Source organism: Strix aluco, chromosome 3 (genome assembly GCF_031877795.1).
Source record: "Strix aluco isolate bStrAlu1 chromosome 3, bStrAlu1.hap1, whole genome shotgun sequence".
NCBI lineage: Eukaryota > Metazoa > Chordata > Aves > Strigiformes > Strigidae > Strix > Strix aluco.
In genome coordinates, this window is record NC_133933.1 from 24480718 (window position 1) to 24508046 (window position 27329).

General features: G+C 40.5%; 1 protein-coding gene across 1 annotated transcript in view; it reads right to left on the reverse strand.

Annotated features, from left to right (window-relative positions):
• The window catches only part of CNIH3 (cornichon family AMPA receptor auxiliary protein 3), a 50588-nt gene extending 27925 nt beyond the window's left edge, over positions 1 to 22663 (reverse strand). The window contains exon 1 of the mRNA XM_074820623.1: positions 22223 to 22663. Within this exon, the coding sequence (XP_074676724.1) occupies positions 22223 to 22303 (81 nt within the window). The 5' untranslated portion in view covers positions 22304 to 22663. The remainder of the gene's footprint in view (positions 1 to 22222) is intronic.
• Positions 22664 to 27329: the final 4666 nt, after the last annotated feature.

Below are 27329 nucleotides of genomic sequence, written 5' to 3' on the forward strand. Positions count from 1 at the left end.
TAAAGACCATTTGATATTTATTCAGGAACTTCAAGAAAAAAACAAGTTATCTGTTTATTTGCAAAGCTGTATCTGGAAAATAAGAGCATCATGTTTAGCAATAATTTTTATCATTACCGCAGAAAATGGCCAGGGATTGAATGGAAAATGGATACTGAACTATGTTCTGACTTGGGGAATTTTCCCTGTGATTCCACATTGCAAAACACTGCAGGAAGTTTGTTCTGCCACTGCCCTAGCCGTGCTTTTTTCTGTTGATAGAAATGTACTTGTGGGTGTTATCCACCTAATAAAACTAAAGGTTTATAAAAATACTGGTTGCATTCTCTGGTGATTCACACCATCTGCAAATCTCAAAACTCCAAGTGTAAGTCAGCAAGGAGTTTGCCCCAGTTTAAACACATATTGAACAGATGAGATTGTGATGACAACGTATGTTTCAGTACAGCTACAACTGCAATTATATTTATAAAATTTGTTTTTATTACCGCACTCTCTGTGCTCATCTCTCCAGACAAGAACAGCTTTGAATAATGAAATATTCACATAAGATCAAACCTGAATTTTGTTTTCTTCCTATGCTTATGCACCCAAACTGAAAATTTCACGTATTAATTGTAGGAATGAATTATGATTTATCATTTTTAGGGAAGATACTATTTTTTTTTAATCTCTGAGCTCTTACAGAAATATATTTTAATTGAGAATGTGATGTTTCAGGGTGGCAGTGGAGTTGGTGTGGGTGTGAATTCAGTGACAGCAAAGAAGTTGGATATTATTGCTTATTGGCATCTCAGGAAAGTTAAGATAAAACAGAACTTGATGACAACCACACTAACCACAGAACAGTAACACTTAACATATGTTTCCTTGCCACCACCCTGTCAATGTACCACAATCCCATCTTGAAGAAACTTTATTTAACCGTTCATTTAAACATTTTTTTCTGGCCCTCCACTCTCATACACAATTTTCACAGCACCCATACCTGTAGTTCATAGGCTGTCTGCAAGTCAGCACATGGACAGAAGGTGGACAGGTTTAGGAGCACAGTATGCTCCTAAACTTCATGCCTGGCCGTTAACAGCTGTATAGACATATTTACTATGTTTGGGAAATAGTGCTGAACAGTTATTATGTTTGAACCATGTTGATGCAAGCTGGATGAGTTACTTTGTTGGATTTTGTTGAGCAGAAACAGCAGCTGACAAAACGGATGAGACACAGTCAGGTAAGAATGCAAAAGGACCTGAAATGGAAGATAAGTCACTGCCTTGACACGATGGAGTAAGGGAAGCCCATAGAGGAGATGCAGAGAATGGTGACATCGACAAATTGACAGACTGAGAGAACAATTTTGTTACCCAATTTTTATCATGATATGAAATGAATCTGAACAAGAAATTTAGCTATGTGGTGGATGAACATTTATTCAAGGTGGTTGTTTCTCTTCCCTATTTCTCTTCTGGTTGACCTGACCTGGTTCATGCTACCAAACAACATAAACACAGCAAGGAAAACCCTTCCCCCTCTGTAACGCTTCCTCTGAGTTGACACCTCCACTGCGATCTCCAATGAGAGCAGTCATTTCAGCTTAAGTGACTGTTGGTCATAATACCTTCAATATTCTTGTAATACCCTATAATTAATAAGAAGTGTTAAATATAAAATAATTTTATTACTGTTACAGTCTCTGATATGGCCCAGAGACCATACATGACACATCAAGTAATGTAGCAGTGAGATTTAAACTGCTTTTTAAGTACTGTCTTCCTCCCCCTCACCAGGACCACTTTTTGTTAAATTCAGCACTCACAGCATCACAGATGACTGAAACCAGGTCTGAATCAACCCGACAATCTTCTTTTAAGAACACCATAAAGTGCTGACATTAGGCTAGAAGAAGAAAATTAGATCAAATTACTGGGAAAAAATTCTGCCTGTGATACTAACAAATCCTGTTATACGATACCAAACTACATAAGAGCAATTTGGCCTACTTTGGTTCATCAGCACAGGAAAAGGATGGAATGCAGGTTGTGCTATGACTGGAAAAAAAAAAATACATATACATATATTTTTTAACTTGCCAGTGCTTGAGTGTATTGTTCATGACTTGTTTTTACTAAATGTTACTAAATGTCTGATGGGCTGGGGTTTTTAAGCCCCTGAAACCAAGAGCTGGCTGCTCAGAGGAAACTGTGTTCAGCTCTCATTTCATATCGTGTTGTAATAAATCAATGTCTTCCTACAACATCTTGATTGCCACTGAGCTGCACAGCACAACTTGCACAGCCTCTGAAGGCAGAAAAGACAGAACCTAACTTCTACTGCAAAAAACCCAGCCTGCTGTTGCACTCAATCATCTACCTGCAGCCCCTCAAAAAAGGGCATCAAACATGAAGGTACAGTGACAGGAAAACATCCAGAATGTTTATAAACTTTCTATAATTATTACTTAAATAGAAAATTAACTTCATGGAAAGGATACAGGCTCACAGTTAAGAATATGCACAAAGCCTTTAGACTATACCTGCATTTCTTTGTAACAGAGGAGTTATCAGCTGATTCTTAAAACACCTGGAACTGGGTAGACATGCAGTAAAAGAATAGTTCCCAGAATCCCTTCACAAGTCACTTTCTGCCTTCAGACCAGGGGACAAAGCAGACTATTACTGCTTGAGTCGATTTGGGAGAAATTAAATAAGCTAAACACAGAGGCCAATGCTACACAGCATCATGCTGTATGCATCATGTATATGCTGACAGAAAGCTGAAATACAATCTCTGCTCTAGGTCTTGGGGTTAACTTTCAAACCCTTCAGAAAATCTCCAGATCAGTATAACTCTCTGCTTTTCACTTCCTAAAGAGGGAATTTTTATATTTTTACTTTGTACTTAATGAGTATTTATGGCGCTACTCACTCATGCTCTTAACACTAGCGGTCTGTACCCAGTTTTAGATCTATACTTAACACAGCTCATGAGGTTTTCTGGCAAGCCCCAGAGCTGCTTCATGTTCAGGTTCACACATTCAATTTATGACCCACTGAAAGAGCACAAAATTATTCATTAAGGTTCCAATTGTAACTATAGTAAATTCAGTGTTTCAACGAGCTAGACACTAAGGTGTGTTGACTTTAAAATGCTGGAGCTGTGCAATATTACAACTTTACAAAGCTGTTCTCACTCATGCCCCAATGACTATCTATTTGGGTGTAAAAAGATCTCCAATAAAATAATAGTTCTTCATAAAACAAACTACTTCAATTTACTGGGAATCCAAAATGTGTTATAGTACAGATTCACTAACATTGACTTGCTCAGGGGCCTGGGGGGCGTACAACTGCTCTGTAATCATTAGTATCAGTACTATGTAAACAGTTCAGAGAGGGAAATGAAGAAATACATATTGAAACTGCAGTACTGGAGGATTTAAGGAAGCAGAAAGTTAAAAAGGTACAGTTTGAACAACACATGGAAGTCAGAAAACATACAAACTTTCAAGGAAGCGTTTTAAGTCTATTTTAGCCTCCCTCCCAATGACCCTGCACACTAGCATTTTGTAACTACCACAAGCAATCAGATCCTCATTTGCAGTAAGAGGAGGATTAGGTGCACATATCAGAGTTTTCGAAGTAATGTATTTTCTTTAAGTCAGAAGAACAAGTATTTCCAACATTTCCAATAACTGATTCCGAAACAATTTCCAGATTTAAGACAAAAAGCAAAATTTTGTTCCAACACTACATTTTGCTTTGGAATTTATTTTGGTTTTAGGCAAATCAGATTATATGACATAGTTCAATATTTCATTGTATTTATTTTAAAGAAAACAGACTTCTTAGTAGAGATTGAAACATTTCCTCTTACTTTCTAGATCAAAGTATCTCGTTTGTCCTATAATTAAACAGTAATGCCAGTAAATGTTATTAATTTATTGTCACTTTTGTCAAAACAGAATCCAGGAAAGAGAACTGGAGGGGACTTCCTGGGCTGTCAGCTTCTGCCCCCAATTTCTGCAGACACCACATCAGTGGTAAATACACCAAGCTTATTTTTAAAACAGGGAGGAGGCATATGATTTCCCTTTTCACTACTCCATTTGGAACACAGCACAAACCTGGGAGTTTCGTTCGGGAGCCTTCTCCTAACTTTTAAATTTGTTCAGAGATAACACAAACCATGTATTACATTGCCAAGACTGCTTCATTACAACAGCTACTTAGTAAAATGAGAAAGTTTTATTTTGTGGGAACTTGCATCAAAATTGGCACAACTCCAAATCCATTTGTCTTCAATTCAGCAGAAATTCCATCCCAGCTCATACTAACTGACATTCATACAAACCCACATATACACACACAAATCTTATGCATTACAGCCCTTGATGTGAATTAATAACAGAGCTAAATGATGCTGGCACTAATTCTCTACTTAATTTTTTTTCCTAAAACAGTGGATTAACTCTTGGGTGTCTGGAGCTTTTTTACACTGACACCTGCCAACAGAAACTAGATCTAACCAATCCCTTTTTTGAAAAAAATCAAAACCTTTTTCTTGCCAAATTTCTTTGCAAGCCTTTATACATAAGTTACACGTATCAAATTATCCCTGCATTATTAACTCCTCACTTCTAACAGCAGGGAGAAGGAAGATCCTTATGAACATGAGAAAAGGGCCACAGATAATGTGATAGCACAATAATGAGTGGCAGAGAAATAAAAAATGGTGAAATAAAGTTCCTGTTTTGGGCTTTACTTGGCTATCCAGCAGGCTCAGCTCTCTGTGGCTGAGGGGACACCACACTCTCCCCTTGCCGACCTAAACAGGGACCAAGTCCAAAGAGAACTCTGTGCCTGCTCCTGCATCCCAAGGGACGAGGTGTCCCTGACAAGGAAGTGCAGCAGGAATTTCCTATGAAGACAACTCAGAAGGCAGGGAAATCTATCCAGCCAAGCTGTGGCCAAAGATAAGCTGCTTGCACGCTACCCACATGAGTGCATCTTAACAGCTTCAGTTTGATTAGGAGCTGTTTGAGCAGAGAGGCCTGACACAGCTCTACTCCCCACCCCTGCATCAAAGCCACACTGCAGGAATTTATATATGGCAGGTGTAGGAACTGTCTCAATAGTCAGGACCTTCCAAATTAGTAATGGAATTCAGTACATCATCTAGAAATTTAAGAGTTTTATAGTGGTAAATATCACCACTGCTATTTATGGACTTCAATATACCTTATCTGAAAAGATAACCCAAAGATGCCCTAAAATCTGCTTCTTTAGACTCAGATTCAGGAGAATGGAGTTAGAAAGCCCTGCAGGCCAAACACCTACAATATTTGTGTGGGTTTGTACTTCAGATAAGGAAACTATTAACAGAATTAATAAATATTGCCTGCCTGGTTCACATCACAAGCTTTCAGAATACAGTCTTAGCTCCCAATGACATGCACAAACGATGCATTACCTCTGTTTCTTTGTAGCAGGCAGAGTACTGCAAAACATGTGCTAGTTTAAACATACATGCCCTGAAAAAGCATTAGATAAAGTCAAAAAAGAAAAACCATCGTTCAGCCTAATGTAATTTTACATGGATATATTATACTAACAGGTGAAATATGCAACTCCATGTTGCATGTTAGTATCAAAGAATAAACCTTTAATCCTTGCCTATCCTCGACAATGTTCCTTCCCTCACCCCTTTATTAGACTGTTTGCAACTGCTTATCTCTGAAACCCAGCAAGTGCTCTGATATATGTAACAGCACTTCCCCATTAGCCAGATGGGTGTATCAGTCAGCATCTCAATGTTATCTCATATTTAGTTCCATGCCTTTCTCCATATGATCTCAGCTACAAACCTGCCTGGTATTTCAAGTTGCCATATTGGGGCACATTTGCATCCTGATTATATTTAAAGTGAGGCTTAAATCCCTCTGGAAGTTGCAGTTACATGATCAATGAAGAAAGGACAGGACATAAAGCAAAATAATTTGGAGTGATCTTTGCACTGTCAAGTATAATTCTAGTGGAAATCACCCCTCCTGACTTTCTGTTAGTATGAAGAGGTCTTCTCTCCTCTATTAGAGAGTGATAGACAGCAGTTGCTTAGAAAGATTATTCAGAATGGCACGAATGGATGGGCAACCTGCCCCAAAAGCCAGAAAATGTTATCCTTTTTATAGTATTTTATTCCTTGTCTGTATCTTTTTGTTAAACGTCTCCTATTAAAAAAGAAAAAAAGGCTCAAATCTTGGTTTTCATCATACCTGCCCATGTAACTCGGTAGCTTCCCAGACCAGTGCATCTGAAATGCTGGTTTTGATGAGAACCTTAACACTACAGCCAAATAAAGCACAGACGAAATTGGGAAGAAAGGTATTCCTTTCTTCTCTTATCACTCTCCAATGTATTTACTTCTCTAAATATTGCACTTATTAATTCACCACATATTAATAAAAGTAAACAATAATAACGAGCAATGCTTTGCAGTTATAAATCTCCCTTCAAGGCAATTAAGGTCTTAACAAATTCAAGGAAAATATCGTTTCCATTTTTTATACAAGGGGAAAAACGAAGCTCAGAGAAATTAAATGATTTACAGAATCAGTGGCAGAACCAAAGCCTCCGGATTGCTGCACCATGTAAAATGTAGGGGAAACAAAGAATACTGTCAGTAGACTAATAACATATGAGAAGTGAAACTATGCATTTCTGTCTCATTATTGTACTGTTGTTCATCTCTAGAGCAGAGCATTGCTTTAAGCAGTGCCTTTGGATTAAGATTGCAAATGGTTTTAAATCACTCAAGGGTAGAAAATTGTTCTATTTGTCAGATTTCACACTAACAATTGTATGGCATTTCCTTGCTCTACTTAACTTGAATTTCATATGCTGCCACTATTAAACAGCACAGAAATCTCCTCACAGAAATCCGAACACATTGCTAATGCAAAGCGAGCTCCTGTGGCTCTATCCAGGGATGCCCAAACATACACCTGAGCATCTTTATCTTTTTATTGAAGTTCTTTTGTCTGTACAAGGATGTTACATTTAGGCCAACATCATTTAAACTTTTTAGGCTCTAACTGGAAGCTTGAGCTAACTTAACAGTCATGAAAATCTTACTGCAATTTCTGAAGTATTTAAGCCAGATCCTAAGTCTTTTTCAATAGAAACATCAATATGCAAAATTAAGAATGCATAATCTCCATACTGCAAACATGATTCAAAAGGATTTCCTATCTACCTATGGAAATATAGAGGTGTAATTATACTACTCTAATTATATATTGATGAAAATCCATAGAGGAGGAATCTCTTGCTGAGAGCACACGTGCACAAACATACCAGTCTGCATTGGTATAGTTACACCACTGTATTCCCCTGCATAAATAAAAACTATACAAACAGAAAAAAAAAAAAAGAAAAAACAGAAACTCTACAGCTAGACAAAAGTAGTATTATTGCTTCAGTTACACCAAATCAGATTTTCAAGTCTGCAGAGAGGTGCAAGAGAAACCACTAAGAATAATTATTTGGCAGTCACCTGAAACAGTCCACAGTATTAGCACAAGAATGAAAAACTCCATCCACATTGTGAAAAAGACAGAAATTTATCTTCTGGAATACAACCATACTGTACAGAGCTTTGAGTGATGGAAAGTTACCATCTCCATGAGCTACTGGTTATTACTGCAGACAATAATTTGAAAAAGCAACCTGATTTCTGAATGTAAAGAATTCACTTGTTATTACTTTTGACAAAACCACTAAAAAAAACCTCAGCAGCTGCAAAATTCTGTTGCAAACACAATGTTCCCAGAAGGATGATTTAACAAGCATCTATTGACAGATTTCTACAACTGCTATGAAACAGGCATTTTAAAATAATTTCATTCAACTGCAAGGAGAAACAGTTTTACTGGCTAACAACAGGATTCTGGACACAGATTTCACTTGCTCACCACAGACATGAAATATGTTCTCCAGTTATCCTGAAACTGAGAGATGTCAACCCTCTCCTTTGGGAGAGAGACAAATGTTCCCCAAACACAGAGTTCAGAGATTACCTGTGCTTGTACCACAACTTTATACCCACTCACTGTCTTCCAGTCTAGACCAGCTGAAACCCAGCCAGGTGAAAATCAGCTGTGCACATATAAACTGCAGTTCATTAAGAGAAGGAAGACAAGCAAGCAAGCTGTGCAGGAGGGATGCTGCTAATACAGCTGTACAGACCCTGCTTCTAAATAGGCTAATAGTTTGCTCCCTGCAGCTAGAACACATTTCAAAACAGACCTCAAGCGGGGGAGGATTTTTTAAGGTAAGTTCAGACTGCCATGATTCCTTCCCACCCCAAAGGATTTCATAATTTTTTTGTCATAATTCTTTTTTATTAAAAAAAACAACCCTTGCATTACTGCATTAAGTACAGGGAAACAGTTCAGAAAGTAGCAGTATTCTGCTACCCCTCAACTTTTTTTTAAAGGGACACAAACAGTTGTTACCAAAACTGATGAAGACATCACATTGTTCTGAACAGAAAATAGCTTGCATATACATGGAGATGCATTACTTAAGTTTAATTACATTCAGTGTAGCAGAAACAATTCTTCTGCCTCAGCTGACTCAAAAAATCATGTCTTCTATCTCTCACAAGAGAGCCATCAGGCTACTCATTTTTTTGAAACATGGATAACAGTGTCAGTTCCACTGCTGGTATCGTGCTACCGTGCATAAATATACATTTCACTGAAGGGACTACAGAGACAAGAGACCTACTCTCATTTTTCTGTATAAGAATATAATACAATGTGAGACCATTCCACTTAGCAGGATACCTGTGTCTGGAGACTCAATAGATCAGTGGTGAAGCTGATGTCAGGGTCTGAATCAAAGGCAGCAGATATGAAGTTGGCACTCCCAAACGGTTGTATGCATGCTCTTCTTCTACGAATAAAATCTTGTAGAGGATTTGACAATGTTTCCCACCAGCCCAAAAGGCCCAAAATCTATGCACCTTTGTAGGCTATGGGAAATACAGGTTGAATCTCTGCAGCAATAGGGAATCTCCCACACTCCCTGTACTTTTGACACAAGCATGCCGCCAATATTCTGTCCTGCATATGGTCTCCTCCTCCTACATGCAATGGAGTATGTTATGTGGATTCTTTCTAAAACAAACAGTTTTTTCCATTTAGATAACAAGATTAAAACCTTTTCAACATTTCAGTATCTAACTGCTTCTGATTTCTTCAGTTCAGCACCAAAACCCCAAGATCAGTTACTCACAGAGCACCAGTGCCAACAAATTGACATGTCGTATCAGGAAAGCTGTCGCTTGTTAGTTATGTATTAACTTGATCTGATAGTCAGGACTGTCTTGAAAAGCAAACAAACAATCTGTTACAGTGTGGATTCCCAGACCACAGTCACACAATCATCAAGCTAAGAAAGGACATCCTAGCAAAGGTCATACAGACCCTTGCACCAGCTTTTGCTTCTGTCCTGGAAAGGATGCAAAGAAAGACTGTATCTGCAGATAAACTGAACAAGCAGATGTATAAAGTTCAACCAAAGCTTCACGCCTAGACTTGATCTCTTCAATGGACCAAGAGCAAATTATGGGAGTTTGGATTCAAGCTCTACAGATCTGTGGCTCTGATTCAGGTAATGGCTAGTGCAGATGAACTGGTTTGCAGACCTCTCAACCAACCAGGGCGAGAAGAAAACAGTATTATATTCTATCTTCGCCCAGGAGAGGCTGAGGAACTTTGATTTCAGCAGAGAGTGCTGCTTTGCCCTTGCTTCTCTTTATACTAAACTCCATACCAACTAAGAAAGCACAGTAAGAAATGAAACAGCTAAGATGTATTTCTCACTACCTCTGTATCACAGATTCATTGCTACAGATTTGTACATCTTCTGCTGGCATAGGCGAAACTCTTCACAACCCATCTTTTTCCATACCAAACTGGGGACAGGCTAGATGTGAGTTGGTAAAACATCTAATACAAAAGGCTAGCCATATGTGGAAGGTGATAGTCTGGTCACACTGGACCAATAGCAGGTTAATTCTGGCTGGAGGCAATATAAGTGGCTACCTATAGATGTGAGAGGGTGTATTCTTCTGTCCTTATTTTTCCTCAAACTTACAAATCATTTCTAATTTATCCCACCTTGTTTCTACTTGTCTTTTTCTTCTCATCAAACCCACAGTATGGGGGATATGAGGAGAAAGACACAGACACATTAAAGCCACAAAGCTCCATCTTCATAAATTATTCTCAAAATGAATTGAAGCACTTCTTCTATTAGTTAACAGCACAAAGCTGATAATCCCAAAGCTAGGAATAAACAGGATATTTCTGCAGAATAAATTCAGGGAAAGGGTAGTAAACAGATGGGAAAATGTACCAAAATAGATATAACCAGAAAAAATATTTGCTCCAAAGAAGGAGGTAAGAGAATGAGATCAAAAGAGAAGATTTTTTTTAGTATCAGTAAGATAAGTCATGGATGAGAGATTGACCAGTTGGCTAGTGCTGTCTCTAAGCAAGTTTCCAATCTTATCATCACACCACAATTTATTCTATTCCTGAGCTTTCAAAGATTCCCACATATTCCCACAAGTTATTATTTTGACATTCTTAATTTCTGCTACACTGATATATGCTTGGGAGAATTATTACCTTCTTTTCCTCCACACGCTCCTTACGTTGAGTTCTCTTCCATTTCCTCACCGGTTTCACATTGCTGCTGTTACTTCTTTTCCCCTCTCTCGTGTTCTCCATTTCTACTACCAAAATCCAGGAAACACATAAGGGCATCTGGGTTCTGTTGCTAAAAAAAAATCTGTTCGGGCATGTCACATATTACACCATACCCACACAGAAGACTCATTACACTGGCTGTCCAAAAATGTCCACCACCTGAATTGAACCATACCTTCTGGATTCAGGCAGCCGCCTCTTCTCAAATAATTGTCTCCCAAACAAGAATTCTGTGTTCTCAACCCTCCCTCTTGTTAGTCCCTTACTCATACATATCCTCTCATTTGGTCTTTTCTTCACATCTTTCTCCCTGAACTCCTCCCTCCCCCAGTCCCATTTCCCCCCTTCCCACACAGTTTTTATTCCCCATTATTCACTCATCAATGGGGGCCTACCAATGCTGTGTCAGAAAGGAGCCTGCTGTGGGGCAGCAGGCAGAAATGCTGCCAGATCTGTGCTTCCTGCCTCCCAGCATCACAGCAGGAGTCCAGCCAGACCAGCAAGAGACAGGACAAGAAAACAGGGGCTCTTCTAATGCAGGCGGCATCAGGCAGGGATGACCATGTTCAAGATCTTCCCAAGTTTTCTTTCTTTCCCAGAAAGAGGCCGGCCAGATCTTGGAGGAAATAAATCCAAGGCCAAGACACACACAGGTACACAAAACAGCCATCAGCCACACAGCTGTGTTTGCAGGGAAAAGGCAAGGTGAAGCAATACAGCAGCAATGCAGCTGTGGTTGCAGAAATAGGGCAAGGGGAAGGGATACAGCAACCGGTAAAAATGATCAAATGTTGAGAATAAAATAACAGCAGCCCAAAAAGTATCCTCATCTGTCCCCCTATGTTCTTATGAAACTCATTAGTTTAATTACAGCAGCATGATTAAGGCTAAGGATACATTTCAGCATAGCTCCAAACAGGCCTGCCACTTAAATGATCAGCAAGTCAATTTTCTAAAGGATCTGCTAATAGTGTTTATATAATACTGAGGGAAGAACAACTCTGAAGCACACTCAATCAAATTGATCTCAGGGGAGCCTTCATTATACTTGCTTATAAATGCCCATTCTGTGAATGTACAAGGCAGTTTATACTTAGATGGTGATACAATGTGAACTATTTAGCCAGAACTCATAACGCAATAAAATAATAATGCAACAGAAGATTGACTAAACAATCAAACACTTGAAACAGTGACTCACAGCATGAAGATGGCTGGCATTTAAATGCATTCAAAAATCAAATGTCGTTCTATTAAAAAAATGGCGCTTGTATCAGCAATGCCTGACACTTGCACAATATCTGTTATCAGAGGATGTAAGGACTATAACTTACTAATTCTCACCATTTCAGGGTAGATCTCCTCAATTTTTTAAACTTTGGTTCCTCCAGCAATGTGCTTAGCTTAGACTTCCAGCCGCATTTAAAAAAAAAAAAAAATCTATCTCTTATAGCTAGAATATGACATGACCCACAAATGCATAGAAATACAAAAGGACCCAAAACCAACCCAAAGGTTTTTCATGACCTGTTGCATTGGTGAGGAGTTGCAAGCAGTGTACTATGGGACAACTCAATGAAGGCACTATTTTTTCATCTCCCTTATGTTCTGCTTCATGTGCTCATACTATCAAAACTGGAGCTGTATGTTCAGCACTCCTGCAGTATCGTGCTGAGAAAACCTACTTCCATTGTAAACGTTTTGTGATTTTTTTCAGTGCCTTCTAACGTAACTTTTCACAATGACATTCCTAAAATAAATCCTTGCTTTATATAGTAATACTTTTTCACTGAGAACTGGAGAAAAACATAAAGACTTCTGTCCTGCCTTCACAAAGTGCATTGACGCTCCTCTGAATTTTCCTGGGCACACAATGAAACGCTAAGCAAGAGGAAGATGCTGTGTCCCAGCAGAAAAGTTTTGTACTCAAACTGGGGAGACAGAATGGACAGACTACAAGGTGAAAAGTTGGCTGTACTATCAGAATGGTGGTACAGGTAACGGTCACTGTTTTGAAGTCTGACTGATGCCCAGTTCGGAGTGGTGTTCCGTGGGTATCAACACTGGAGCAAGTCTTGTCTGACATCTTCATCAATGACTTGGAAGATGAGACACATGAGGCAAGTTTGCAGATGACACCAGATTGGGGAGATCAGCTGACATACTGGAAGGCATGGCTGCCATTCAGAGCAGCCTTGACAAGCTGGAGGAATCGGCCACTGAGAGCCTCATGATGGTCAACCAAGACAAAGGGCAAAGTCCTGCATCTGGGATAGACTATCCACATGCAACACCACAGACTGGGAGCAACCCAGCAGAAAAGGACCTGGTCATTCTGGTGGACAAAAGAAGTTTAGAGCACATGACATACAAGGAGAGACTGAGGGAAGTGGGTTTGGCTCTGGCAGGATCTTATTACTGCATTCAGTTTCCTGGGGCAGGTTAGACAGCAGTCAGCACAAAGCTTTTCTTAGGGGCATGCACCAAGAGAACAAGAGACAAAAGCTGGAAGTTGCACCCACAGAAATTGCAGCTGTGCATAAGAAATGAATGTGCACAGTGAGAGGAGTGAGGTACTGGAACAGGTTCCCAGAGAGGCTGTGAACTCTCCACCCATGGAGAGTTCATAAGTCATCCGGACAGGCCCTGAGCAGACTGGTCTAACTTTGAAATTAGGTCCACCTTGAAGAAGAGATTTGACTAGATGATTTCCTAAGTCCCTTCCAATCAAAATTATTCTATGAACTTTTTATTATTTCTTTTAACAAGAACTGGATCTTTCTGAAGTTGTAATCATTATTAAGGAACATAGGAACTATTCTATCAATAAAATTGCATCTTGCTCTCTGCACAGCATCATGGTCACATATTGAATCTTTTTCATGGGAGTTGCCAACTGTGAAACACTGGAAGTTGATCCAGTAAACCAAGTAGTATTTGACATTCTTTCACCTTTACCTCATTAGCTGACTCTGTCCACTTCAAGTGGCTATCTCTTTGCAGAGTGGAATTAATAATAATTCTTATATCTTTCATGTGGGAGAGATACTTTGTTTCCACAGAAAGTGGAAGTCTTTTCCAAACCACCGGTCATGGTTTGAGCCCAGAGGGAAACTGAGCACCAAGAAGTCGCTTGCTCACTCCTTCCCCCTCCCAGGAATGGGAAAGATAAAATAAAGCAAAAGGCTCAGGAATCAAGACAACGACAGTGAAGGATGACTCGCTCATTACACTCACAGGCAAAAGACAGACTCGTTAGGGAAGAAAAAGAACATCACTAATTCAAACACCACCAACAACACTTAAAGTAGGACAGTGAGAAGTATAACCATATCTTAAAAACACCTTCTCCCCACCCCTCCCTTCTTTCCAGGCTCAGCTTTGCTCCCAATTTCTCTACCTCCTCCCCACCAGTGGCACAGGGGGCAGGGGATGGGGGTTGCAGTCAGTCTCACTGCTCCTTCCGCCTCAAGGGGAGGACTCCTCGCATTCTTCACCTGCTCCAGCGTGGGGTCCCTCTCACAGGAGACAGTCCTCCACAAACTTTCTCCAACATGAGTCCTTCCCACAGGCTGCAGCTCTTCCTGAACTGCTCCAGCGTGGGCCCCTCTCACAGGCTGCAGCTCTTCCTGTGTTGCTCTGATGTGGGTCCCCGCCGTGTGTTGCAGTCCTCCCAGTGATGAACTACAACAGCGGGGGCTTTCCACAGAGTCCTGACCTTCTTCAGGTGCAGTCACCTGCTCTGGCGTGGGGTCCTCCACGGGCTGCAGGTGGTCCTCTGCTCCTCCAGTGACCTCCATGGGTGGCAGGGGGGTGGCCCTGCCATCTCACCATGGGCTGCAGTGGGGTCTCTGCTCCAGCACACCTCCCTGCCTCCTCCTCCTTTCTTCCACTGACCTCAGTGTTCGCATAGGTATTTCTCTCACAACTGCCACCACACAACTCCAACTCTTCCTCCCAGGTTCTCCTTCTTAAATATCTTATCACAGAGGCACAGCCACCATTGCTAACAGGCTCAGCCTTGGCCAGAGATGGGTCCAACTTGGAGCTGGGGGAGCTCCAAGAAGCTTCTCACAGAGGCCATCACTGTAGCCCCCTCCCCCACTACCAAAAACCCCAACACACCACCAACCTCCAGAGAGTCAGTCTCTCAGTAACCCCATCTTATGACTTAAGTGAGACTTAGTTTCATTGACTGGTAGAGTCATCTCCGACTGTCAGCAGCAACACTGATTTTTGGCACAGGGAAGTGATCTTACCCCTGTACTCGGCACTGGTGAGGCCGCACCTCGATGACTGTGTTCAGTTTTGGGCCCCTCACTACAAAAAGGACATTGAATTACTCGAGTGTGTTCAGAGAAGGGCAACGAAGCTGGTGCAGGGTCTGGAGCACAGGTCGTATGAGGAGCAGCTGAGGGAAATGGGGGTGTTTAGTCTGGAGAAGAGGAGGCTGAGGGGAGACCTCATCGCCCTCTACAACTACCTGAAAGGAGGTTGCAGAGAGCTGGGGATGAGTCTCTTTAATGAAGTAACAAGCGATAGAACAAGAGGGAATGGCCTCAAGGTGTGCCAGGGAAGGTTTAGACTGGATATTAGGAAGCATTTCTTTACAGAACGGGTTGTTAGGCGTTGGAATGGGCTGCCCAGGGAGGTGGTGGAGTCCCCATCCCTGGAGGTGTTTAAGAGTCAAGTTCACATAGCGCTTAGGGATATGGTGTAGTTGGGAATTGGCAGTGTTAGGTTAATGGTTGGACTGGATGATCTTCAAGGTCTTTTCTGACTTAGATGATTCTGTGATTCTCTAAGTGAACTGCATGTCCGAGGCACTGAGGAAGAGAAACAGGTCAAAGAAAGGTCTAGTATCTGCAAGGAGAAGATTCTTATTCTCTGCTGAGCTTCTTCCTCTTTCTGAAAAATATTTTGATAAAAAGGATATTTATATTGGGGTGGGGGAATCTACTAAGCCAGAGGTCCAGGCACTGAATTCAATGTTTTAAGTGTGATTTAATGTAGGATGTGGTGGCTGAATAAACAAATATATGTAGCAAGAGCTATAATCTCATGCCTCAGACTCAGTCTGAGAGTTGTACTCATGGTCTAATAAAATATGACAGCTACATTGCCTCGCTTATTAACAAGCATAGCAGTTTTAAAAAAGCACTAGAAATACATTATTTACCAATTTGGATATAAAATCCCTTCAGGAAACAGACTTTCCAACTAATCTTAAAATGAAAAAAATATTGGATATATGACAACCAAATAACATTTAAATAGTTCTCTGCACATTTTTGTGGAGGCACAAAACTCCACAGAATAATTTATTTTACACAGATAATGGAGTCACTGTGACTTGTGAAGCATCTGGAATAACAGCCAGTGGCAACCACTCACAATTTAAAACCTTTCTCCAAATAAATCTCATCATGACAGTTCAAGAATACACAGAGATCCAATTTAATCTTTCCACAGCATTTAAGTCTGTGGCAGAGCCCAAAGACTTCTATGATTTTTTAAATTATTTAATCACGACAAGGTAACTAAACAGTAATACACATATTTTCCAAAATATAAAATATAGTTTGCTCCACAGCCTGTGCTGCCTGGCCTAATAACTGTGTGTCAGCATTAATGTGACAAACTTCTGAAAGAAAAGTTTTAAGGGAACTGACAAAGCTCTGTTATAGCCAGACCAGTCTGGTTGTGCTCTTGTCTTTAAAAAGAGTGGAAATATTAGACCCATTCCTTAAACTGTCATGATTATGAAACCTTCAAATACAAAGCGCTTAGCCACTTAGAAAAGAAAAAATGTTTTCAAGAAATATGTATAACATACAGCAACAGCATTTGTGCTCCTGTTCAAACCTTAATCTGATTTTTTTAAAATCACATAATTATCCAATATTCTCAGAGAACTGAATTAATGACTCATTAAAGGACAGCACTGAACTTCAATATCTGGAAGAAAATTCAAGCTTGACCACAAGTCTGTAAGGAAATTACTTTCTTTTCAAGACAGGCTCTAAAGCATTGTAAAGTGGTTAAATTGAGATGACGGGCAGCCTTTGCTAAAGAGAAGCAAAGGTTCAAGCTTGCTTACGGATCTCTTTACTGGTTTCAGGTAAGACAGATAGCTATCCTCCAAACCAAAGTTACAGAAACAATAAGACACTGATACACAGAGACCATAGATAGACTAGCACCTAGTTTGCAGCTGAAGTGCTTTGCTCAACAGAATTTGCTATCAGCCCAAGCTTTAAACGATTCTCTTGTGTACTTTTTATGTATCTTTAAAATTAAGGTTGTACAACTTATCAGAAATTAGGCTAGGAATTTTATGAGGAAGCGTAAGTGAGCAGATACTGAATATTCACCAAATTCCACATACCTAACTCTTGGAGAGCTTTTGAATTTTTTACCTAAGCTACTGCACCTTAAGTACTAATAAAATACTGTCCACATCACCAGGACAGTACAGTGACAAATAACGGAAGTGGCAACATCTTATATGTCCATAGCACCTTCTGTCAGAAAGCAAAGGCATTTTAGGAATAGATGTTAAATAAAATGACATGCAGTACTTTGAGTTTAGTTTTATTACCCACACTTAGTAAATGAGAAAACAAGGCACAGATAATTCAAGCTGTCTGCTAAACATAACACACAAAACCAACAGCAGAAACAGCAGTGAATACAGATTCCAAGGGTTTCTTTCCCTGGTGTTTGCAAAAAAAAAAAAAAACAGGATGCTTTAATTTAAAACTGAAAGCCAATCTTAGCCTGTATTACTCTGTTCAATCCCTGCCTCCCACTGTTTTTAAGTATACCTGTAAACCTCTAACTGTTAAGTCAAGCCAAAGTCATACTAAGGTAGTTTATCAGGATTAATACTATCCTTACACTTCAAAAGAAAAATAAGGAGGGGGAAAAAAGCCTAAAATGAAAAAGCAAAAAAATTCCATGTTCTGCTGCTTCATTCTTATTATGCTTGGTTCAAGTAACTGTCACCAATTTCCGTGCACACAATTCTTGTCATGCCAGAGAGCTGTTCCCAGATTCATTTGCATCCACAATCATATCAGACTACTCCAAAAAGCATTCAGTTTGGTACAACTTCTCAGGCTGGCACCATCAATTTTTTCACTGGCATGATACTCCTAATACTTTCCGGCAATCCAGAAGTACTACTGGTTATGAAGCAGTTGCACACATTCAAAGATATGCTGGTACGAGTTCAAAAAGAGATGGCCCACCCCAGAAATGCTTTCTTTTAAACAGTGATGTTCATGGTATTTATGAACCGTTTTACTGTATTATAAAATGGAACACTTTGAAAAGGTCTTTCTTAAAGCTTTCCTTAAAATAACAAATCTCAAAGCAGATCATTTCATCTTAAAAGAGGGAAGGACCCAGATTACCCAAAACCAGTGTATTTGAAGAGAATGGGACTTCACACAAGCATGTCACATTTTAAGTGATGAAAAATAAACCACAATTTGGTCAACTTCAGTCAACTTCACTTCAGACCCAACTCAGTGGAGCTACACCAGAAATGAATGTGGCATGCCAAATCTTGTTGGGAGTTCAGACAGACTTAGCTCAGTTAAATGTTAACAGGAAGCTGAATCTTAGTTTAAGATAGTTTAGAAATGATGATTTTATTATTAAGATAATTTAGAAATGTAAAATTGATTAGTAAAAAGCTGTTTATAAAGAAGAACAAGAGCTGAGGACAGCAAAACAAAGTGTCTGTGATCGTTAGTAAGAAGACCGTGCACTCTGTTCTTGAGTTTACAACATGATCAGGTGAGGATATAAAATTAGTAGACCAAATTCTACTGTTAGTTGTATCATGCAAGCGCACCAAAATATGCTCAGCTGCATTAGTCCAAATGAGAGGACACCTTGGCCAAAACACATTTAAATGATACCTCAGCTAGTAAAGCAAGCAGAGCACTATTGTAACTGCATTTCTGCAACAAGAGTCACATGCAGTATACACTCAAATCAACTGTACTGAGGTATCTCTGTGTATTCCTTTTTCCCCCCCACAAGATATTCACTCACTAAAGTTCGCTCAGATTTTGATGCTCGCTAGCTTCATCTGAAGACAGTCTCTTTTAGCTGATACACATTCAGCTAACATGGCTGCAAATACAGCCAACTTTACCAAACTGTATACTTACGAGAATTCAAACTCAAGGAAAAGTTTTAGGCCACACATGGAAAAGTTTTCCTGAATTTTGAAAGGACTAATTCATAGTGTTAGATAAAGTTTACTCTGAACAACAAAAGAGTTGTTTAAAACAGTCTATATAATTCTATAATAGGAATGTAAGGTTTTATTAAATTCTAGAGGCCAGTTAGAAGAAACTAAGAATAAAGGTCACCATCCTCTACTAAATTCTCTAGTACTTTTCCACAACAGTGGCATGAAAACGTCCACTTCTACATGATGTCTCTAATACTGTGTTATTACAGGTAGAGGTAATGTGGTCATTGAACCTAAATGCTTAAAAAATTCCCATACCACAGAGAGTGGTATTGGTACTATGTAGTACATGGAGAATTCAATTTTTCATCTGTTTTCTTTCATTTAATACATATGAGTGAAATTCCAGCAATACCACATTAAGGTAAATATTGTGCATAGTTTAAGCAAATGTTTCTGACAGTATCTAATATGGATTTTTGGGGTTTTTTATCATGACTGACACCACTGCTAACCTATATAAGAAGTTCACTCAGAGGTAGGAAAAAAAAAAATTACATGTTCCAGATGTTTGAAGGAGTTTCTGTATTTTATTCACAATTCCTTTAAAATATTCTGACCAGCTTCTGTCTGCCCCATAGAGTACAGAGCACAGGAATGTATAGAGACCCTTTAACTTCTTAGAGGAAAGGCATCAGAAAAGCAGTTTCCAAAAATAAAAATCCTCATATTACCCTCTTCATTTTGGTTTCACAGTTTTTATTGAACCTATTACATCAATATTAATGAAAAATATAATTCATCTGACTTCCCAGCAGGAAGAAAATGAGAATTTATTTGATCCACTGTTAATTCATTCCAGATAACTGCCCTCAGCCAGCTTCAGGTTAGAACAATATCAAGTCCAAATGCTACAGTTTTTTCTTGCCCTTTAAAATAATTTACAAAATATAATTTTCATTCAGTCTTAGAACCTCAGAAATCTTTCAAAGTGATGGGACTCTCAGATTAATCAACAATTTATTCTTAGTAACCAAATGTGGTTTTTTTTAAAAAAAAACACTTTAAAATGCCTTTTAACAGGAAAATATCATTATTAAAATACTCCACTGCCCTTATGAGACCCTATTTAAAATGTACCTACTGTCCCTTACAGTATATTACAGTGAAAAAAAATCAGGTCACAGGGAAGGAGTGGGAGTTTTGTTTCTTGTGAAGATTTTCACAAGATGTTTAAGGTAAAAGAAACTCCTATGACTCAATACAGAAGCTACATGTTAGACTACATTTCAGAAGAAATAAGAAACCAAAGTATAACCATTCTTATAGAAAGGATAATAAAAATCCTTGTGTTTTGTACATGTGGGTAACATATGCTTAAAAGTTTATTCTGGCAGGGTGTTAAATCTGTTATTCTATGGCCTTCACAAACCATGTATTTTAATAGAACTATTATTTATTTATAAGAAAAGACAGTACCAATTCTTGCTCTATTACAACAGAACAGCATTTCCAGCCATTTTAAATTTCAATCCCTCAACAATTTTTCAACAGATGTAAGAAACATGCACCATAAACAGAAGCCTATTGACAAAAGCTTTCCTTTCCTAGTTGCCTCTTACGGAACTCTAGAACTAATGGATTGCTCTCCATGAGTTTACAGACTGAAAGTTAAAAAATGTTTCACTAAGAATAAATTTGCAGTAACTACACTGATTTATGGATGAATAATTTGCCATATTTGCTAGAAGTACTATATGTCTTCAGACAACAACAACTACAGTCCAGGAAAAAGACAACACAATAACAGACTTCAAAGATATAAAAAAATTATTAAAAATGGGATAGTAATGAAGAAAATAACTTTTTAATTTGTAGCAAGAGATTCAGAGTAGAATACTTTTAACTCTAAATCCTTTGAAGAAGCTGTAGAATTCTCACTTTCGGGGACCTAAAGGTTTGGGGAAGTGGAGGGGAGAAAACATGAGGAATCATCTAAATTTTACTACTCCTTTTTTTCAGAAAACAAGAGTGCAGCGGTTGACTGCTAGAGACGTTTTTCAGCCTTGCAGTACTTGACATCACTACAGTACTTGGCACTACCATCACACTTTCATGGATTCATGAATAAGAAAAAACTTTTAACTGCACGATTAAGAGTTCAAAATAATTGGTTTTCAAAGAATTCTCACAACAGAGTGATCTGTTTCATACTTTTAATATGCTTGCATACAACTGAGCTAGCAGCTTTACTCTCATTTCAGTAAAAATAAATTCTGTACCTCCCTTGTATGTTAGTCAAAAGAGGTTTTTTTTTAATCTTATCTGTAGAGGCATTCATGAGACTTGCTCTATTTTTCAACTTAACCTATTCCATCCTGAATGTTTAATGGCATGAAGTTATTTGTGTAGCACACACGTAGTGTAAATAATTCCAAAATGTGTAACCGTTTAAAAGGATTGCAAGTTATGCATCAGAATAATTTCACTCCTGCGGAAATGAACACCTTCCAAGCTACATGCTTACATGTACCCCAGTCACCCAGCGTGCAGGGAGGAACGAGCCACCACCACTTGGGAGTGAAATTAGTGACGGTGGACTCCAACACCCAGTTCATGCGCTGGAAGGACGGGGAAGCGTCAGATTCCAATCCGACTTTTTTAAAAGTTCTTAACGTAGTAATTACTGAAGGGGAAACAACCTAACTGCTTCATCGGCTGTGGGGAGGTTTCTCCCTCACACCGCTCTCTCCTCAGGCAAGGCAGGCGGCTGTTCTCGCCTCGCAGAGCTCGCGCTTTCGCACAGCCCCTGCCACAGGCGCGAGCACGAACTCGTGCCCGAACCAGCCGCGCAGGGGGTCCCGGCCCCACACGGACAGCGCCGGGGCAGCCACCGGGCTGCAAGCGCTTCCCAGAGCCGCGGGCGGCCGGCTACGGTTTTAGAAGCTTTGGCCGAAGCACTGCCGGTGGTCTTTACGCTGGTAAAAACTTCATAAATACAATAACGCACGCGGAGGTTTCACGGCGCGGTCCGTTCGGCCGCGGGGGGCTTCGCCTCGGCTCCCCGGGCGCCGGGCGGGCTGCCCGCCCCAGCCCCAGCCCCAGCCCCGGCCCCGGCCCCGCCGACCCTCTCCCCGCACGGCACGACCCCCCTCAACGGCCCGTGTGTTCCCCCCGGGGCTGGAGCCGTTTTTAATGGTCTCCGCGGGCGGCGGAGGGGCCGGGGTACTCACATGCCAGATGGCGAAGAAGATGAGGGCGGCGCAGAGGACCAGCGACAGCATGTAGCAGAAGGCGGCGAAGGTGAAGGCCATAGCGGGGAGAGCCCTCCGCGCTGCCCGCCGCCGCCCGCGGGGGGGTCCCGGCGGACGACCGGGAGAACAGCGACCCCCGAAATCCCAGCGCGGAGAGCGGCGGGGTGAGCGGGCGCCCTCAGGGCGAAGGGGACTGTCACAGGCAGAGCCGGGACGGGCAGGGAGCGGGGACGGGCGGCCGCCGCGCCGCGCCCCTCACAGCCGAGCCCGCCCCGACCCCCGCAGCGCCGGCAGCCTCTGGGCTGCCCGCCCCGGCCCGGCCCCGCCGCCGCCGCTCTGCTCTCCCCTCCCCTCCCCGGTGGGGCGCGGCGGTGGGCGGCCCCGCCGCCAGGGCGCCCCCAAGGGGCGGGTCCCCTCGGCGGGGGCCCCCTCGGCGGGGGCTCGGTGCCGCGAACGAGCGGAGGCTGGCATCAGTTTAGGCCGAATCCTGAGAAGATAGTTATATGCCTAAACTTGAAGTGGTTTGGGTTGTTTGGGATTTTTTTTTCTTTTTTAATTATTTTTCCCTTTAGGATCAGGTGAATGGGGTGAGGCGTGCCCGGGCGCCTGGGCCCGGCCGAGGAGGGGAGCGCGGCCGGCGGAGGCCGGGGCGGCGGCCCGGGCGTCACCCGGGCGGCGGGGGGAGGCCAGCGGCGGCGGGGCCACCTCAGGCGGAGGGCGGGAGAGGGCAAGAAACCGAGCCCAGGAGCTGATGAACCCGAACGGAGTAGCTCGGCAAAGTGGGATCAGCTCGACCTTTCCTACTAGATGAAGGTATTTACCGTTAAAGACAGACAAACCTCTCTTAAATGCCAGAAATTGGGAGAGTGCCCTCGATGACTTTCAGGTATACGCAATATCCGAATTGCTGAAGCACATATTTAGAAGAAGGAAGAGGAAGCCCCTGTGCTGTCTTACCTTGTCTTTAACCATGTCTCCAGACATGACTTAGACATTTCTGTAGATCTGTTTTAGATTTACCATCAAAAGTTCTTCCACCTCTTCGGAGCCCATCAGCTGACACAATATAGCAGGTTGGTAAGCAAAAAGTTTTCAGGAGGAAATACCACAAAACCAGCGGGAGTCCCATTTAGAAATACTCTAAAAACGATGCATGAAAGTTATATATTTGAAATATCCTTACAAAACTTAAAAATAATTCCAGTTCGCAGCATTTTTTCTATCCTTTTATGGATGGAAGGGGGTTCGGTAACAAAACTATTTAGAAATTTGCCAGTGGTCACCTGTGAAAAGTCAGAATTCATGGTACAAGAGATAGTAATTCCATCAAAGCCAAGTTCAGTACAAGCTTTCTTTTTTAAAGTTTACAATATATTTTTGTTTAAAGCTATGGTATATTATTTTTAATATACTATTCACTTTTACCCTGAGGAAAGAGTGCTGATTTGAAAAAAAGAGTCAAGGCCAGTAATTAACAAACCAATCAGGAATAAACTGATGGATGTAACTTTTTATAATTGAGCCGCTCCAGACTGTACCTGTGATTTGATGCTTTAATTAAGAAGGACAGAAGACGGCAAATAGTAATGAGCTTTTCTGTCATACAGGGATGCAGTAAACGCGTTGTAATTCTCTGACCTTTTAATTCTTTTGTATCTGAAATCCTGCAGAGCATATGCTTGCGAAAGCAAATGATTTATTCATAACCACACATTTTGAAAAGAGCTATAAATGAGGTACAGAAGTCATCCTTGGATTGATTTATTTTCTTTTATTTTGCCACAGTTACTTTCATATCTGGATATATATTACCTATGTTAAGATTCAACACAGAAAAACTGATGCTTCCAAGAAAACCTAAACGTTTATTTCTGGAGCACTTATGAGTATACACACACACATATATATATGCGTATCTATAAAAATATAAATATACTCTAGGTATCATAAAGACAGAAGTGGAAACAACCATTAAATCTCAGTTTAGGACTACACCCCAAGGTAAATATTCTCCTGTTTTTCACTGTCTCTCATCTTCATTTACATTCCAGCTATGTATTTGGAACTTTTCAATGAATACTCAGGCAAAATATTTGTTTCTCATTTTGCAAGGAGACGGTTCCACAGCTCAACACTTCCAAGATCACGCAGTCTTTCCTCATGTTGATTTTGAAACATATATTGCCCATTAGCCATATTTCTAGTCGTTAATCATTGCTAGTGGCTGACTAATTACAAAAGTTTCTGATATACAGTGAAAGGAAAATCTACCAAGATGCGTTTAGGACATTTTTGTCCTACTGACTTCTTACATTATACCATGAGGATACCTTAAGAACTCTGAGATATTTAAGTGATGGAGAGTGGTGGAAAGATTTACCCTTCACTCAGTAATCTCTGAGATTTGTCTGGGTAATCACTCAAAAGTCTTCCTTATCTCACCTCGTTACAGACTAGTTACAGCTCTCTGTGGCATGAGGACCTCACAGCAGGGAGCCTTTGTCATTTCTGAATGAGACTACTGCAGACCACGGCATCTGAGGCAAAAGGTGAAAATAATATGGATGTGCCTGACCCCTTTCTTACTGGTTTAAGCCTCTGTGAACACAGCAGGAACATCAGTCTGTCCATTAGCTCCCCATCCACTTCTAAGGCCTTGGTCCTAACCTTCAAATAAACTGATGGATCTGATCCTAACTGCATGAGAAATTACAGTCCAGCACCCAGCTGAGCTCCTTTGAAATAATGCCTCTCACGGAGGCCAGAGCGGAGGGTATGGGAGCTGAGTTGATAATGCTGAAGGGGTCTGGAATAGGCACACCAGACAAATACAGAGTATAACCACCTCTAGAAAAAAACCCTGTGGCCTTCAAAACTGCTATTTTAACACTTCTTTTCCCAAAATAAACAAAATGACATCCACACGTTGAGACACACCTGGGTTTCTTTTCCATTATTAGAAATAAAAGGCCCAGAGGTTCTGCAGCAGTCCATTAGGAAATGCAGTAATCCTTGCTCTCTGGTGTTCAGTGGCTGGTTTTAGCAGCCACAGCCTCGGATTTAGCACCTCATCTTTCATTTTGCTGTCTTCAAAATTTCACAAATGCTTGTGTCCAGGTCGTGCTCCAGGTCATGTACTCCCGGCTGTCCCCAGAAAGGACTGCTGCTCTCAACCTGCGGCACACACCTGTAACCTGGGCATGCAGCAGAAAGCTGAAGCATGGAGATTAATTTCATACCAAGTAGAAAGTCAATAAGAAATGGAAAGTATATTCATGTTCAGATTGATAAAAAAATGGTTTGTATTCTCTTCTCTCATCTTTAACCAGAGGCTGTTTCTTTTAAATGTATTTGCTGATGGGTCACACAAGGTACTTCAAGCTTAACAATGCTTCCTAGCACAGGTTTTTACATGAACTGCTTTTGTAGGCTGTATCCCACAATACACACAAACTGGTCATGACTGTGTGTTTGTAAAATCTTCAGAGAAAGGGTTCTTACAAAAGACAATAAGGGTCCTTGCTTTGCTTAAGCAGATTAAATTTTGGAATGCTATGGCTATCACTGAAGCATGTTCTGTGGTTCGTGTTTGGTGTTTGTAAACAGAAAGTATTTTTTACCGTGTGTATTTATTGGAAAATATGATTGCAGGTTCCCAAAGGAATTTGAGAATCAAGCAGACCTTTTTTTGCAGAACAGACTGATCCCAATTTCATACCGAGTCATCACAATAGATGGTGGTGCTGCTTTTGTACAACCAGTACTGAGATGCTGATTTTCAAGGCTATCACTCTGCAAATATTATCGTAGGTCAAAGCACAAACAGAGAGGATTTGGGATTTTTAACTTAACGATGGCTTTTTACTTCGTGAGGACCTCTATGAAGGAACCATAAAAATTCAGTCACTAGATAAATAATAACAAAGAAGTACATCTGGTGAGCAACAGACGACCCTCAAAACCAAATGACATCCAATGTTCCTATATACATTGTGAAAACAGATTTAATAGATTTATGAGTTCAGGATGTCCTTACACTAGCAGGTCTTGGAGTACTTGATTTTATATGAAATGACACTTCATGCTAGATAATGAAAGAATTTGAAGGTACTGAAAGAAATTTCCAGTGGCTAATTTATAGAGCAGCATCAGAGATGAGAAGGGACTGCTAACGAGTCCTTTTAACTCCCCAATAAGTACCACAGCTGTATAAACCTAAAGGACAAGTCTTTATAAGACCAGTAGACACTGAAGTGAGAGGCTAAAATCACCATAAATCCACCAACAAGGTGATATACCCTCAGCCAAGGTTGTTCATAGTTTTCAGATTCATATATTATTGTTACAATGTATAGTTTTAAGTGTAACATACTACTGGGTGCCTGTTAGAGTGAAAGCCATTATATTAATTATAGTAGAGAACTGTCATTCATTAGACAGTATATTTTAATAATACATCTGACTCTCTCTTTTGTGAACCTTAAGTAATACTAAATTATTAACAATGCTTATATAAAAATTGCCATCATTGGGCTTTACAGCTAATATCCCATAGAGATTAATAGAAGCATTTCATACTCTTATGCATTATTATTTGAGATTATCTGCATATTCCAGATGAAACGACTGTATTACTTCATGGTCAGTTCATTTTCAAAAGGTTACCTTTGCAATAATAAAGGCAAGTGACATTTCGTTAATGAAGCCTTATTTTCAGACACCAGGAATATGGTAGTTCACAAACCAACTGACAATAATCTCATTTTACTGTCAGGTGAATAAATATGCTATTCCACCAGCTGTTAGCAAGAATACTGTTCCCACCTTCTTCTGTAGGTACCGGCTGATAAATTTTAACTACATTATCATAAGATCATTGGGAAGTTTACATTGGAGCCCCAGAGGTCTCTAGTCCAGCCTCCTGCTCAAAGCAGGGCCGAATGCAAGGTCTGACTAGTTGCTCAGGGCTTCATCTGGTCAAGTCTTGACAACCTCCAAGGACAAAGATGGCCCAACCTCTTCTGGGCAACCTGTTCCACTGCCTGTCTCAGATCATCTTCAGAAGACTTGTCAGTTCCCAGCCTGT